The 17,241-nt window shown below is 37.1% G+C and overlaps 1 protein-coding gene across 5 annotated transcripts in view; it reads left to right on the forward strand.

The window, feature by feature from the left end:
- The window catches only part of arhgef12b (Rho guanine nucleotide exchange factor (GEF) 12b), a 77,850-nt gene that overhangs the window by 47,136 nt on the left and 13,473 nt on the right, over window positions 1–17,241 (forward strand). For 3 of the 5 annotated variants that reach the window (XM_079872788.1, XM_079872785.1, XM_079872787.1), the window contains 18 exons: window positions 36–155; window positions 1,938–2,066; window positions 2,154–2,279; window positions 2,356–2,448; window positions 5,127–5,237; window positions 5,424–5,516; window positions 5,603–5,645; window positions 6,701–6,833; window positions 6,947–7,084; window positions 8,561–8,593; window positions 9,655–9,772; window positions 9,865–9,970; window positions 10,865–11,071; window positions 12,308–12,452; window positions 13,595–13,630; window positions 14,388–14,542; window positions 16,683–16,829; window positions 16,924–17,009. In XM_079872788.1, the coding sequence (XP_079728914.1) occupies window positions 36–155; window positions 1,938–2,066; window positions 2,154–2,279; window positions 2,356–2,448; window positions 5,127–5,237; window positions 5,424–5,516; window positions 5,603–5,645; window positions 6,701–6,833; window positions 6,947–7,084; window positions 8,561–8,593; window positions 9,655–9,772; window positions 9,865–9,970; window positions 10,865–11,071; window positions 12,308–12,452; window positions 13,595–13,630; window positions 14,388–14,542; window positions 16,683–16,829; window positions 16,924–17,009 (2,019 nt within the window). The remainder of the gene's footprint in view (window positions 1–35; window positions 156–1,937; window positions 2,067–2,153; window positions 2,280–2,355; window positions 2,449–5,126; window positions 5,238–5,423; window positions 5,517–5,602; window positions 5,646–6,700; window positions 6,834–6,946; window positions 7,085–8,560; window positions 8,594–9,654; window positions 9,773–9,864; window positions 9,971–10,864; window positions 11,072–12,307; window positions 12,453–13,594; window positions 13,631–14,387; window positions 14,543–16,682; window positions 16,830–16,923; window positions 17,010–17,241) is intronic. The other 2 variants (XM_079872789.1, XM_079872786.1) reach the window with 1 other exon arrangement.

Consider the following 17,241-nt stretch of genomic DNA (forward strand, 5'->3'; position numbering starts at 1 on the left):
TGATCAGAGCTGCTGTGATGTTTGATAAATTACAGGCCATGACGGAGGAGTACAGCAGGAACCCTACACCTAAACTACTGAAGGAAAACCAGGACGCCAAGAAGCACATTCCACAGCACCAGGAGCAGCTCAGCAAGCCCACTGGGACTGGACAGGTACAGACTCATATACATGCACACACACACCCACACACACACACACACACATGCTCCCTTCCTCTGATTCAGAGAAATTCTTGATTTTAAAAAGATATGTAGATGTTAATTTAATATTAAAAATGATTGTGTCTGGACATTACATGTATGATGAATCATATTTTTTTTTCGTGTGAGGTGAAATATGGCCGAGACTTTTCTTCATGAGATTAACACAATCACTTTTTTCCCCTAAATGTAAAAATAAGTAACCTGAAATTTTATTCATCAGTAAAACACGTGGAATGTGTGACAAAAAGTCACAATGGAAAATCTCTGGTTCAGCTTCAATTGAACATTTAATGTTGTCCAGATTATGTATCATTAACTAAAACCAAATTCATAAAAAAATGTTTTTTAATAAAATAAACATTAACTGAAAATAAAAATAAATGTTCTTATTTTATTTCAGCTAGTTGCCAAGGCAACATTTCTCATTTTTGTTTAGTTTTAAGCCGGCATGAAACAGAAGTGCTCCCTATTGTTTCCCTATTGCGTTTCATATTCAAGTGAAACGGCTTCTTAAAAAGGAAAAAAATATTTTGTCCACAGGGAATTGATTGGATAATTTGATCGTTGTGGTTTGCTATTGCTGTGATGTAATGTGAGAGACAGATTGTCCTGACCTCGCACCGAAAAACATTTCAACAGAAAAGAGAAAAAAATGTCGTTGCAAGAGGGAGGGGAAGTTATTTTGAAAGATTATGAGGGCACATGAATTTAAAAATAAATAAATAATGATGTGCACAGAAAAATAATTTAGAACTGCAATATTTAAAAAAAAAAAGAAAATAAAATGGCCAAATTTGGTTTCATGGTGACTTTAAGTGAAGTACTGAAATAACTAAACTAAAACAATAAAAAACTATATAGACAATCATATTTTAAAAATAATGATTAAAACATCCAACAAAATTACTAAAACTTTAACTAAAATGAAATGTAATTCCAACTATTAACACAAACTAGTATATCAATATAATCATAGCATCAATGATACTAAAATAACACTGATGTAGTCTTACACCATGCATTAACCAGATGCGATAAGATTACAATGAAAATCAATTTGTCTGTCCATGCCAGATACGACACAGCTACAAGATGCTGCAAACTCAATTACAAATCTCAGCCAATCAGAAGAGCATGAGCAAGAGTCTCTCTCTGCAAGCACACTGCTGATTGATAAGTACATCATAAAATTACTGAAAAATGTAACCTTTTCAATATTATCTCAAAGCAAATTATCAGTAACGAAACGCCATAGAAACCATTAAAAAATAGAATCATTATTTTCCTGTTTATCGCTGACTGTTAAGCTGATGCATTGCTGTCACGACTGGTTAGGACAAAAACTGAATAACATGAAAAAGCCACTTTTTATCGCGTTTTGGCGCACTGTCTGGTTATGATGACGCGTTATATGTGCGTATGATTTCTGCAAGGTTGGTGAGACCAAATGAAATGCCAGTGTTTACAAACATACAGTGATTTTCTTGCTCAGTATTTCTGTTTTACTTATTTTTCTTGTAATCTGGATGTAAAACTATTCTGAGAAAAGTTACACAAACTTTTACATGAACTTTTTACATGAAAACTTGGCAAAATAAAATAATGCCTTCAGTTACAGTCATTATTTTGTTCGATGCTATTCAGTACCATTAGTGGTGTGGAACTTACACTTCACGTTCTAACAAAACGTCATGATGTTACAATCATAATGAGAGTTTGTGTATATTGTAGGATGGCTCAATATCTCCAAGGCCAGGTGAAGGAGAGCTGGAGGATGGAGGGGGAGATTTGGATCGACCCCCTTCCTGGCAGGGTGATGCTGGAACAGAGCCATTGTGGACCAACAATATCACGACCCCTGTCAGTACACCTCCCGAACACATTACTTGAATGAAGATCTGTGGTTCCTCTATGTAATTGACATTTGCTCTCAATTGCTCCTTGCAGGTCACTCCTAGTCCTTTCCCGGAGAGCCCATGCCAAAGAGAGACCCCCTGCCACAGCCCAAAGACCACACCCCGAGACAGCCTCAACTCCTGTCCTTCACCGGACGCCGAAGACACACCTGATCTTGTGAGTGACCTCTTGACCTCTTGGAGTTATATGTAGTTTCTCAGAGCTGTGCAAAAATTGTGCGTTTCTCATTTAGGATTCTCAGTCGAATATGGGGAGCCCCTCCTCTCGTCCGGTTGCACACATTATTGGTGCTGAGGACGAAGACTTTGACACAGAGCAGGAACAGGTAGGAGTGACTGTGGCTTGGTTGTACTCTGTATGTTTATTTCTGTCAATTTGTAATTTTGTACTTGTGGGCTCTCCACCAAACACTAGTGACTAAGGCCCCGATATACTCATGCCGTAGTTCTTGTTTCTTCTTCGTTTAGGAGTAAAAAGAAGTTTTACTCCTTTTCAGCTGTAAAATGTTAGCGAACAGTCTGTTGGGAGTGGTGTTTTGGTGAATATGTAAATATATGCTGAGCACTGTCCTCGCCTTTCTGGTATTATTGATTTTCTCAGAGAAGAAGGATGATTAAAACATAGAACGAGTAGACTGAGTTCATCAACACCCCCAAAGCTTCACAGTCCTATACCTCTTGCTGGGTCGACATTTCATTCAGTAACGTTATGCAGTTTTGATTTATATGGTGTTGAATATTTGATGATTGCGCCATCTTACGTATGTATAAGCAAAGCTTTTTTCGCTTGTTTCTGGTTCGCTTATTTTTGCATCTGGAGATTCTGTACTCTTTCAGAAGATGAGTAATAGCGCCCCCCTATCGTATAAGTGAAAACATTGATTGCCAGAAAATTCCGTCAATGGCGGGGAAAGAGTTAAACATGAAAAGACTTTCAATTAGATTTTCAACTTCAATTTCTACTATAAAGAAACTCTCCAATATGTTCATGCTTTTACTCACACCTGACCTCGATGGACTGAATAGAAGGAATGAAATGAAAAAGGAAGAGCCACAGAGCACATCTACTTATTATCTATGGACCAATTGTAGTACGAATGTTTTTACCAGCTGCAGTGAACTTTTCCGTAGTTTGCTTTGGCAAGCTGTTTCGAACTTTCGAAACAAACTCCAAAATGATGGCTTGATTTTGTTCTATAATATGTCACATCAGTTCGTTCAATTTCGCTTGAAGTATATCAGGGCCCCTACATAGCATTTTTAGGCATCATAGGTGAGCTTCTGATATGAAGGCTGTACTAAGCAGTACTTGGTATGTTTATTCCATTGTCTATTGGCAATAGTGTACTAATGCATGAAGTCACTTAATCCTTCTGTCCAAATCCGATTTTTGTGCTTATCTGATTGGAATTCGATCATATTTAGAAAGTCACATCAAATGACAATAACATTTTTACAAATCCATTTGAAGCTAAGTTCATAATGTGGTTTGAAATCCTGGTCTACACACCTTTTTGAATTTTGAGACAGATGGAGAAGGCAGCATGGAACAAACCCACACACAGTAGTCAAGCGCTACGGCTACACGTTTTCACGTTTTAAGACAACAACTGTATTGTAAATCCCTCCATGTCGCTGTTTTTTTTTTTTTGCCATAGACATACCAACGCAACATTGTCATAAAAACCCAGTGCAGCAGATATTCCGGAAAAAACAAACGATTGCCACACACAAATCAAATAAACAAATAATTGGGTTTGGACTGATAGTGTGAGCATAGCCTTTGCTTTCTGTTGGTCAACGCTTCGAATCAGTGTTACCAACTTGAACCTGTTGCGAAATCTGCACTGGGAAATCTTTTGACCTCACGCAAAATTCCCAATCACCTGCATTTCTATTTTGTTTGGAAAATTTTACTTTATGCGCAAATACAGGTAGCTTTAGAAAAAAATGTCATATTTCAAGTTGGTCTACCCAATGCACATGTGCAGTGCTAAGCGCTAGTCTCGGGACACTACCAGTTTCTATGAGAACCGAAGCTGTGACATGATGTTTGGAACTTATTCCACCATATTGCGCATTGCAGTTTCTCCCATTCATAGTAATATGAGTCAACTGTTTTGGGATATATAGGCTATAGTCTTTTGATCTCACACTTCTCCCTTTATCCCTCTACAGATAAAGCGTTGTCGGGATAATTCCGGTCTACGTGGAAGCAATAAAAATTCTGTATTATAAATTTTAAGGCCAGACAAGTAGTTTGTTGAGGGTTGGTTTGTAGGGAAGGACTACCTGCACGTACAGTATATATACAAACGCGCATACCTATAGACTGAACTTGTAATACGCATGTGCACGCCATCAGCGTCCTCACGGGTTCGCGTTTTTGAAGTTTGCGCAGAAAGAACTTAAGAGTTATTTAAACGGTGTCGTGTTAGCAACTAATGATCGTTGCGACAGAAGTCAATCTATCAAAACTAACTTTAGCTGGACAATAACTTTATTCTAGAGCTGCTATAAAGCCAAAACAATCTCTGTTACTTTAATTTCCTATTATCAATCTACATTGTTAAAAGCGCTAAATAAATGAAGATGACTTGACTTGACTTCTACTTCACTCCCATTATGTGTTGATACATCAAATAACTTATCATGTCACTGAGTACATTTTCTCAACTGTTGTGTCGCTCCACCGGACCCCCAATCCCCCCCCCCCCCCCCCCCCAAAAAAAAGGTCCAGTTGTCCCCACTTTTCAGGCAACGCTGTTAATGAGGCTTCCTTTCAGGATAGATGTTGCCTTAGAAGATAACAGACTATGTAGACACTTTATAATGAGGAAGCTCACTAGACTTTGGAATAGCATTTATTCATGGTAAATAGCAAAAACCTTTACACAGTTACATTCACAATACCACATTTAAGTTTGCCATTAAATCATAAAGTTTAATGATATAAGAATTTGTGCTTGCCTTGTACTGTAAATAACTCTCTCTCTGTCTCTAGATAAATGGCCAGTGTAGCTGTTTTCAGAGCATAGACCTCCTGAAATCTCGGCCTGCTCACCTGGCAGCTTTTATCCATCATGTGGTCTCTCAGTTTGACCCTGCGCCTCTGGTGAGATCGATCACCCCTCTTACCCACAAACCCTCTCACACAAACCTGGAATTTCCAGGCATCTAACAAAATGTTTATAAAGGACTTTCCATGTTCCATGAATCTCTCTTGCATGCTTATAGTTTGGTCTCAGATCAGATGAGTCACATCACTAAAGCGCCTCTCATCTCCCTTCTAACTTCACAGCTGTGCTACCTCTATGCTGAACTTTACAAACAGACCAGCTCCAAAGAGACACGACGAATCCTCATGGATACCTTCTTCATAGACAAAACAGCTGTGAGGGACCTTACAACAGGCTCTGATTCTTTAGCTTGTCATAGATGATGTGATCTCTGACTAAGCTGTATTTTGTTTTTAAACAGAGCTTGAAAGTAACAGTACCTGAATCCATCATCACTGATCTGGGTTAGTTCAAACCTCTAAAAATCTAAACACATTGTTTAATCACTTTGTTTTAGCATTCGTGGAAATGATAGTTATGAAATGATAGGCTGATAAAAATGTTGTGCAAACCCCGACCTTCAACTTAAAATCTCATTGTTTCATTGAAATGTTTTAGAACCAACAAGAAAGTTGATCCAGTAATAGTTCCTACTTGGATAAATCATATTAAACATGGGGTTTGTCTGACTAAGTGGGGCATTGCTAATTCAGATGTTATGTTGATATCTGTAATTAATCTAGGATGTTACCAATACATTCCTCTATCATAGGGATGAACTGATGTTCTGCTTGATACTGATAAGTCAATGATTATTTTCCTGTTATGACTGATCACCTATAAATGACCAATATTATAACGGTAACACATTACAATAAGGTTTCATTAGTTAACATAAACTTCTATAGTATCTATTAATCTTAGTTCATCTTAGTTCAACATTTACTAATAATAAAATCAAAAGTTGTATTTGTTAACATTAGTTGATGCACTGTGAACTAATATGAACAAACAATGAACAGCTGGATTTTTTAAAAAGATTAATAAATACTGTAACAAATGTATTGTTCATTGTTAGTTCATGTTAGTTAATACATTAATGTTAACAAGTGAGACCTTATTGTAAAGTGTTACCATTAGATTGCATATCTTTTAAAAAAAAAAAAAAAAAATAAAGCTGCAAGTGAATCTTTCTGCATAGGTTAGTGCTAGATATTGAAAGTAATTAAAATCTTAAAATAGGCATTAAATCCAGTATGTTCAATATGTATCTAAACCATATTATTTATCAGCTGATATCCATTGATTTTTTGTTTGTTTGATTGTATTTTTCATCATTGTCGGCCGATATTGGATATTTATTGACTGGTATTGGATGGTTTATTGATAAATGAAAAAAATCGTCAGATTAAAAAAAATGTGTCGCATTACCAATATGATGCTGATATATTGTGTATCTTTTATTTTTTTTAAAGTCACCCATCTCATTTGAATTATTTATGCATTTGCGTGAATATAGAGCGGACTGCACACTCAATTAATGCAGAACGGAAGAGGCCAGAGCCCATCTCAGAGGATGTCCACCGACAGTACGTGCAGCAGTTGCAGGACACACTTCTACCTGACATTCAGAAGAACCTAGAAGACTTCAGGTAAAATGCACTCATCTAATCCACACACTCTACGACTCCATTGTATCAGCACAAGTGTCAGTGGAAACCTTCTCCTCCATTATGTTCTCTCATGTATTAATTGTATGTTTCAGGCAAAAGCGCAGTATGGGTCTGACGCTGGCTGAAGCGGAACTAGCCCGCCTGGATACGGAGAGGATGAGAGACCGCGTGGCTCCAGAAAAAGAACGATCCTGTGCAGAGCACATCATCTCCAAGATAGAGGATGTACTGTAAGTGCACATATCATTGCTGACATATGTATGTGAATATACTTGTCCTTTTTTATTTATTGTCTCTGTGTCTGGAGGTTGGTGGTCACACACACTACAGATCACCATCATTTACATACCCCTTTTCTCATATATATAAATATATGAGACTCTCACTACTCTCACTCAGGATGTCCCACAGGGCTCTATTATTGGTCCTCTTCTTTTCAATATTTACTTGTTACCCCATGGTCATATATTCTGCTGTCATAGTCTCAGCTACCATTGTTATGCTGATGACCTACAACTTATTTGCTTATTCTGCCACAGCTCTTCCTCTTCATTTTATACATTTATAAAGTAACTTAGCACAGAATAGACTTCCCCTTTGTTTTCTTTAAATGTGAAAGCCATGTGGGTAAATTTGTAGACGGCTTTTTACAGGAAAAAGAGCCAAGGTTGTTCCTCTTATTGTTAATGGCTTCAAGCAGTTCATGATTAGTTAAAAAAATCTCCCGATTTGTTTGAGTTTAATGTGAGACCAAATATTCACTATAGGGTTTAAATCTGGACTTTTTGACCAGGCCAAAACATGAGCCTAATGGACTTGTTCTCAGGCCACTTCTTGGTGGCTAAACAATTTGGGCTGTAGCATTGTCTTGTTGAAAAATAACATCTGATCATTCTTCTTTACATATCAACTTTTCAGTTGTTTGTGGGAAGCATTTATGATTAAATTTCTCGCCAGATATTCAAAGACATTGCTCTGGAGCATCACCATGCAACTCGTGTTACATTGTGATTCATCAATGAATCCACACAACTCTGCTGAACCACTCTGAATCTAACTTCCAATATTCTGCCGACAATGTTGGAAAAACGGGCTTGACCTATTTTATTTTCAAATTTTATTTATTTATTTATTTGCTTTTGTAGCAGTTCAATATGTAAACTTAGCAGAACTGTATATGTCATTAGTCAGATAGTTCTTGACACTTCAAGGAACTTATTAGAACAAGAGAAATTCATTCTGGTATTATGCTGGTTTTTTGGCATGGTTTACAAAATCATCGCAACTGGGTTGACATTTTAAGCCTGTTCCTGATTGATAAATATAACAAAAATAAAGATAAAGTTAAAAAAATAAGCATTTATTTATCTTATCTGAGTTCACTTCCTAAATGAATAGTGATGTCATTTTGACCAAATTTTTGGAATGGTAGATTATTTTAAGAAGGCTTCACATATGGCATAGTCGTTGTTGGTCATTATTTACTCTTATATTGGACACAACAGGATCCCATTTGACCCAAAGATTGGCTAAGATTAAACCTAGACTAAAATGATAGCATTGACATTAAAGTAATTGTTATAATATCTTTAGATTTAAACCAAAATGGGTGAATAATTTTTACACAAGATACTATTCAAATGAGATGTAAAACTGAGAGTTGTCTCTTTCACACTTCAATAAATGCAACTTATGTTTTGTTTCAGACTGACGTCGCAGGCCACAGAGGAAGATAAGTGGTAAGGGGAATTCTCATGTCCTCTCTCTTCCATGAACGACATATTACATCACCCTGAATTAACCCCCGAATGACTGTCCAGACTCATAGGCTGAATCTAAATCCAACCTCACACTAAAAGTATCAGTACTTAGTAAAAAAACAGTACAGTTTTACATTATTTCATAAAGCAGTATACTGAAAACTTCAAGTATTAAAAGGTATTAATAAGCTTTTAAAGGCAAAACTAGCTACAAAACACACTAGCTCTGTAGTTTCCTTCCCACCAGTTTTAGCTGCAATCTTTTGAGTGGTGTGTAGTTGCAGCATATGATCGGTCAGGAGCACATATGGGTGGCAGCAGCAGGGACTGAGGCGTTGTGTGTCCGCCCAGATGGCTCACAAGAGACTGGAGCCTCATGAAGCCTCTGACAGGAGCTTGTGAGGGCTATTTCTGCTCTGGCACTGACTGCAGTTACGCATTGTACAAGTCATCTGTTTGGCTTGTAAGTGTTTGTGAGAACAGCTTTGTAAGTTCTTCGGCTGGGGTCCTAGCTGTCAGAATAATTTTCTGCGCACTGTAAAGTATTTCAACATGGACTGAACCAAGCACTTGCTCCCCCTGCTGGAAATGACACAGTCAGTTTTAAACTACAATGTTTAAGTCAAAGGATTGATTAGATCAACAACATTAGCTAGTGAGTTTTGGCTGAATGATCTGACACCTGGGTATTTATACAGGTATAATAACGTAACATGAATTTAGTTCACCCAAAAATGAAAAATCTGTCCTCATTTACTCACCCCATGTAGTTCCATAGCTTAAAAAAGTTAATAAAGAGATTGTAAAACGAATCCAAATGATTTGAGCAGTTTTCTGAAGAGACACATTCACTTGATATGATGAACAGATATTGAATTTAGGCTTTAGTTGCGTGGACTCTCTTAGATTTAAAAATGTCTTCATTTGCGTTCTGTAGAAGAACAAAAGTCTTACAGATTTGGAACGACATGAGAGAAATTTCATTTTTGTGGGTGAACTATCCCTTTAAATTTCTCTCATTCTGTTATTCTCTCTCGCAGTAGCACCATGCAGTTTGTCATACTGTCATATATGAAGCAGCTCGGTGTAAAAGGGAAGGAGTCTACTCGAGGGCTGGAGCACAAGCCCAAGCTAATGAATCTTTTCCCTAAGATAAAGGTACAATCTCTCAGCAAAAATCATCACTTGATCTCCAAATGACTCCATGAAACCAAATAAACTAAACCAGCGTCTCTTTGCTCCTTAATCAGAAAAGTATAAAGCCTGAGAAAGATGGAAGTGAGGAGAAATCAAAGAAAACAAGGTTTCCTAACGTTTTTCCTCAGAGACGGCCGAGCAAGATTGATGCTTCATCACGTAAGTTGATGGTTAATTTAATGAATGGTCACACCAGTGGTTCTCAAACTTTTTGACCCACCATTGTCCAACACAAATATTTGCAAGCCTCCCATTTTGACTAAGATATTTCCTCTGTTATTTCTGCTCTAATTGACACAGACTTTTGACACAGTGTTGATATATTTTAAATTAACCATTCATTTTGTTACTCCAGAAATGCAATATTAGTGTACATCTTGAACTTGAATATTATAAGTGAACTTAAAAGGGCTACATAAATAAATAGATTCTATCATCATTTCCCAGAAAAAAAAATATTTGTTTCAGTTTTTGTTATGGTGAAATTTGTGTGTGGTATAATTCAGTTCCTTGTGAAGTTATTGTGGGTTTACATAACTTCCCGATTTTAAAGGCAACTACCTATTTGAAGAGACTTGAAGAGGCACTTACCATTTAGGATTGGATTATTTTACTACTGCTGTATAGTTTTTGTTTGTTGTTGGTACAACACAAACATTTTTGATACCTGTGAAATTTCACAATTCTCAGTTCCATTTTCGATACTGTAGCAAAAATTCCTAGCACAACTATTATAAAGTTTAAACACAAGACGAATAAACAGTCAGTAATGAACAAATCACAAGCAAGTAAAAAGAAATACAATAGAACAAATAGAATAAATAAGTTTTTCAGGTAGGACTAACAGTAGTATTCAGGTAAGAAATACTACAGAAATTAAATAGGGTGATTAAAAGTAAAAAAGACTGCATATTCTTCACTGAATTAAATATATTTCTCCTTATTATATATATTTTGTCTCAACTCTACATCCACTTATGACAATTCTGTCAGCTGTCCTTATCGTCGAGCACTGACACTGATTTTGTTCTCTCTCTGTCTCTCGCGCTGCAGTCAGCAAGGCTCTGGAGCCGAGGCAGCGTCTGACAAAGCCTCAGCTGCCGCTGGGCACTGGAGAGCAGACAGACGGGTCGTCTCTTCCCATACGGGGCAGTCAGTCCAGTGAGGGCTCAGATGGCAGCACTGCCCTGGTCACGTCACCTCCTTACAGCGCTCCAGCAGCACAGGGCACAGACGGCATCATCCGAGAGTCTGAAACTGGTGAGGCGCTTCTCGAATCATTGCTGTCAAGTGTCTTTGGTCCACTATCAGATTTAAATCAAAGAAAGTCAAATCAATTACATGATATGCTAAACTAATAACCAAGCTGATCATGCAAATGTAAGTATCGGCTGAGAAAAGCTGCCCACTGAAAATCAACCATATTTATTTTCTTGGTAACACTTTACAATAAGGTTCCATTTATTAACATTAGTTAACTTGAGCTACAGTAACAAAAATACTTTTAAAGCATGCTGTACTAATACATCATTCAAATCAAAAGTTGCACCTGTTAATGTTATTTAATGGACCCCTGGCAGCTAACAATGAACGGTTGAACGTTTTATTTATGTGAGCCATCTTTGTTACCAAAGATTAATAAATTCTGTGCATTAACTAATAGGACCTTGATGTCAATTTTTGTCTCTTCTATTTTCTCTCTCTACTGTTCTCGTCCCTTTCATTATCTGCCCTGAATGGTTTCTCTTCCTGTCCTTTCTTCAGTATTTCCACTTTTTCTCCAGAAGCTGTATTACAGAAACATCCTATCTTAATTCCTAATTTAAGATTTGAAAAAGTTACTAAGTGAAGTTCCTATGATTACTTAACAGATAGGATAGGATTCTTAGTTAGGATGTTTATGTAATACAGCCCCAGGTTTGTATTTAGATGTTTTCCTTTGTTTTCTTTGTCTGAGCTCTCCTGGGTTATCAGGGTCACGGCTCAGATCTGCTGACTAACCCTTTTCAGAAAATAATTGGCCTGTTCTTCTTAAATTGTCAAATTGTGCCCACATTTATAAAGAAGAATTTTTCCTGTGTGTGCCTTTCATTGTCTGCGTAATTTGACAAAATTATAAGACGTCTGTCTTTAAGAAGCTCCTTTCAGTGGTCCACTTTAGACATTCTGCTATCTATAAGTAACTTTGCAACTACATGTCAACTGTAGCAGACAGTTAGGGTTAGGTGTTAGAGTTTGGGTTAGTAGAATACGTTGACATCTAGTTGCAAAGATACTTATAGTCAGTAGAATGTCTTTTGTGGGAGCATCACAATAAAGTGTCAGCAGATATCACACAGACAGTCTACTAATACTCTAATGACTGCTAGTTAACATGGAGTTGCAAACTTACTAATTGTTAGTAGAATCTCTGAAGTGGATCATCTTCAATTTAGCACTGATTTCATGAGGATTTCTTTTTCTGACACATTGTGCGTCTCTCTGACTGTGGATTAGGTGGACTTCCCTCTTCTGCACTGGTCAGAATGGGAGAGGGTTCCACCCCAGGAGATTCGCAGGACTCCTCCTCTTCAAACACTCACTTTGACTTCAGCCCCTGCACACTGGAACATCTACAGGAAGAGGATGCTGAGACCGACAAGTGAGTCAAACGATCACCATGCAGGCTCATTTTAATAAAATATGTTTTTTTAAACTAAACACAATTCAAATTGATCAAATTTCATCCGTGTTCCATTTGCTCAGTCAGTATCTTGTATGTCCTCCTCAGTTAAAGTGTGTCCTCCTCAACGTGAAGCGTGTGAAGCTGAATATAATTTGCAAAAGAGGAAACATCTGGTATTTCATACTGACTGAATTTCCACATTTAAATATTTTTTAGACTACAAAAACTGAAACAGCTTTGGTTCTGAACAACACTACCGTTCAAAACACTACCGTCAGTTTTATTTATTTATTTAATTTTTTTAAATAAATTATTACTTTTATTTAGTAAGGACACATTAAATTGATCAAAAGTGTCTGTAAAGACATTAATAATGTTACAAAAGACTTGCTGTTATTTTGAACTCTCTATTCATCAAAGAATCCTCAAAAAAGTTTCCACAGTTTCCACAAAAATATTGGTCAGCACAACTGTTTTCAACACTGATAATAACAAGAAATGTTTCTTAAGCACCATATCAGCGTATTAGAATGACACTGAAGACTGGAGTAATGATGCTGAAAATCCAGATTTGACATCACAGGAATAAATTACCTTTTAAAATGTATTAAAACAGAAATAATTAAAAATTTTAATATTATTTCATGAAATTACTGTTTTGATTTTTGATAAAATATATGTAGCCTTAGTGAACGTAGAGACTTTTTTTCAAAAACATCTTACCAACCCCAAATTTTTGAATAATAGTGTATATAACCCTTAAATATACATCCCTGTGCTTTGCAGAATTATCACTCCAAAACATTTATTTGCATTGAATTTGGATTTTCGTTAAAAGCCGAGCAGTCGTGGTCTTATAATCAAGCTGTTTACAGGCCTCACAGCTATTTTTGTTCCTTATGTCTCCGTTGTGACGATGCACATGTAACGTTTGAACAAAGCATTGCTCTGTGGTGCTCTCCTCTGTAAATGATCTTATTGGGACAGACACAGAGAATTAAGCTTGTGCCTCATGACTGGGGCTCCTGAGGAGAGAAAGGGAATGCTGACGACATGCGGTTTTGGTATGTTGGGATTGTTACTATTGTAGGGTAATTGGAATGTGATTTTCCTTACAGGACGCAGGACACCGGCACCCCCAGGCCTGACCGGAGGTAAGTGCTCTTTGCTTTTGTGGTCGACCAGTGTGGGTTTTTCAGTGGTCGATGCTGATATCATCTCTTGGCCATTAATAACAATAACATGAACAATATGGCCAACAAACTGACTATTCACATGTATAATATGTAAATAAAACACACAAAATTGTGAGACCACTAGTGTTTTTTTTTTTTCTGAGTTGTAATTCAGCACTTGCTGCTATTTCATTAGAATGAAATAAAATAATGTGAATTTAAGTAATTGTAACAAAGTTCAAGTTCAGGGAAGAAGGAGGCGAACATTAAACGTAACTTTAATCATAAAATAAAGAAACGAAAGGAGTGGCAGTGGCCGACTGCGGCATATAAGCATAATAAACATCAATGTAAAGTGTCCAAAGCTCTCGGCCCCAGCCCTGCTTCAAAAATGTTTTCATTTAGTAAAAAAGAGCACTTTATTTGACAAAAAAATGCAATGTTTGTTGTAAAGGAATTGTTTGTTATATTTTCATTTGATTATATTTAAAAGGATTAATTAAATTTTTAAAAATGTATACATTTCTTTGAATGATGAATTGGCAATGAATCATAAAACACAGAATCCAGTAGAATTACATCAGATAAACAGGATGTAGGAAAAAATTAAATAGATTTTGGGGGGAAAGCCTATTATTGTTAACATTTTAATAAATGATTCATTTGTTAAAGTTGTATTCATTGAATTGATTAGACATGCATTTGATGAACATGTTTTGTCATTGTGTTTGTACAGCAGGATGGATCCGCTGGGCTCTGGAGAAGTGCAGAGTGAGGATGATCAGTGTGTTGAGGTGGAGCTGGAGCCTTCTAACTGGCAGACGCTGGTGAGCAGAGACGTCCTGTCCACACTTAACTCTCAGGAAATCAAGAGACAAGAAGTCATCAACGGTGAGCGACAAGTGTGGTGTACTAGCCTGGTTAAAACCAGACCATTCTCAGTAGTAACTGAGTTATGGTCTGGCAAAGCTTCATTAATAACTCATTTCCAAAGGGGCGTCACCAACGGACGTCGCTCAAATGCCTCAGACCTAAAACCAATCAGGGGTGCGTTTCCCGAAAGCATCGTTAGCCAACTATGGTCGCAAGTTCATCGCAATATCCATTGAACTCTATTGGTAACGACGGAACTTGCGACCATAGTTGGCCAACGATGCTTTCGGGAAACGCACCCCAGAGCGATTGTCATCGTGTAAAGCTATTCTGTGTCCCAATTCGCCTAAGTTACACTACGCCATAAAAGTACTTTTTTTGTGAAGAAAATGTTTTTATTTTTGAATGTGTAGCAAAAAAGTAGGCAAGCTTTGGGACATACTACTTCGTCATCTTTATCGGACGGATCTGTCACGTGCATCCTGTCACTTAAACTTCCCTGTCAATCATCTTGTCACACTTAAAATCCTCTATTAAATCTAATTTAATTTCCTACCGTTTTGGAGAGAAATGTAGTAGCACGTTCATCTGCCAGTGGGTCTTTTCATGGAGACTGTCCTCACGTGTTTGCAATTTGAATATAATAATGTGCGCTTCACCAACGGACCTAAAACCAATCAGAGCGATCGTCATTGTGTAAAGCCCGCCCCAATGTTTCTGATTGGTGCCGCGATTTCGACGGATTAGAAATGGGCTTGAATGAGGTCTTTGCCAGACTACTTGTAGAGCAAATCTAAATTTGCCGGAAGTTGTCTGGGTTTTCCCAGGCTAGTGGTGTACTGTATGAGCAGTGTTGGGGAAGTTGCTTCCTAAAGTAATCACTGATTTTTAATTACTTTTCATACATTTAAATGAAGCTATATGATAAGGACGAATGATGAACACTTTGTTTTTATTAAATATCAGATAAATTACAGTTATACAGTTCAAGACATAAGTCACCTTCTGTTATGTAATGTGGATCTCTTTCCATTTAGTTTCATCCTATTATTACTTTTTATTTTTGATTGAAACACTGTTCGTTATTGGATGTTAATGATTCTACCATTATTAATTAAAACTGTATATGTAACACAAGTAAGATTATGAATATATTTTTACATAGTTTATTTTTATTTCATTGTATTGTTACATTACTATTTTCTTTCTTTTAGTTCTAGTAAAAAAATAATGGTGGTAGGGCAAATAGTGGCATAGATTCATATTGTATTGTAGAATGTTATAAAACAGTATGCAATAATAACAACTTATTCTGTATATATGATTATATTTATTAAAATCATAAATGTATGCTGATATGTCCTTATATCCCTAAAGCCCTCCCATACCCATTAAACACTATATTCCCACTGTTTTTATTCCCTGTTAGGCACTTTATTTCCACTTTTCGAATATTTTATTATTTTTTATAAAACAAAACAAAACAAAACAATGGGAAAGTAATGCCTTAAGGCCCGTTCACACCAAGCACGATAACTATAAAGATAACGATAAAGATAACTATATATGCGTCCACACCAACGACCGATAACGGTCTTTTTATTCTAAGCACGCGCGCGCCCGGATGATCCAGATCCATTTTAAATGCATTTTAAATTAGTGGATTCTGATTGGCTGTCAGTGTTTTATCGTTCGACAGCTGGAAAAAAATCGTTCTGAAAGTGATCCCAACGATATCGTTCCTCATATCTTTATCGTTAAAGTTGTGGTGTGAACTCTGTTATTCTTTAAAATGGAGAACGATTTTTAGAATTATATCTTTATCGTTATCTTTATAGTTATCGTCCTTGGTGTGAACGGGCCTTTACTCTCCACGCCACTGCTCCTGTTTTCTTTTGTAATTTTGTCTGGCTCAATCAGATAAGGTGGGCGGAGTCAGTGTAAATAGCCTCTGCCAACAAGGCGGGCTGTTTGCACTGGTGTAAATAGACACTGAAAATGTATTTCCTTACATAATCCCAGGAAAAAGTATTCTGATTACTCCCAACAGTGTATAAGCATACATTCAGTATGAGAAGCTTTTTTACTTGCTCAGGGGCAATTTACCAGTGCAAACCATGTGTGACCGCTTTTCTCCTCTACGTCATTGCTTTCACAGAGTTGTTCTACACTGAGAGAGCACACGTTCGAATGATGAAGGTTCTGGAGAATTTGTTTTACCAGCCGCTGATCAGAGACTCCATCCTGCCTTCTGCAGACATCAAAAGCATCTTCAGCAACCTTGAGGAGATCGTTCAGCTGCACAGTAAATCTCATAACTTCATAGACCTGTTAAATCCTTCAAAACCCTTGAAAAAGCATGCCTTCTAAACACTGTCTTGCTTGTTTTCTCACTTCAGTGTCTCTAACGGAACAAATGGCCGCTGTTCGGAAGAAGAATGAGACGGCGCTCATTGACTTATTAGGAGACGATCTGCTTTCCTGGGTAAGAAAGGAAGAGATACAGTGGCAGGTATCAGTTTGAAACGGGGCACAGTTGCATGAAAAGTGAAGTGTCATGCGGACCCGGCTACCTGTAGTTCGGTTGCACTGGAACTGTGGTGATGATTTACCTTGAATATGGGCGATGAGAGTGAGTGTGCAGTGCAAAACCAGGTTGTACTAGTCAAAGGCAGCAAAGCTGGTTTTTTGAAAATGGTTGCTGGTTTGTTGCTGTT

Source organism: Squalius cephalus (genome assembly GCF_949319135.1).
Source record: "Squalius cephalus genome assembly, chromosome: 5".
Lineage (NCBI taxonomy): Eukaryota > Metazoa > Chordata > Actinopteri > Cypriniformes > Leuciscidae > Squalius > Squalius cephalus.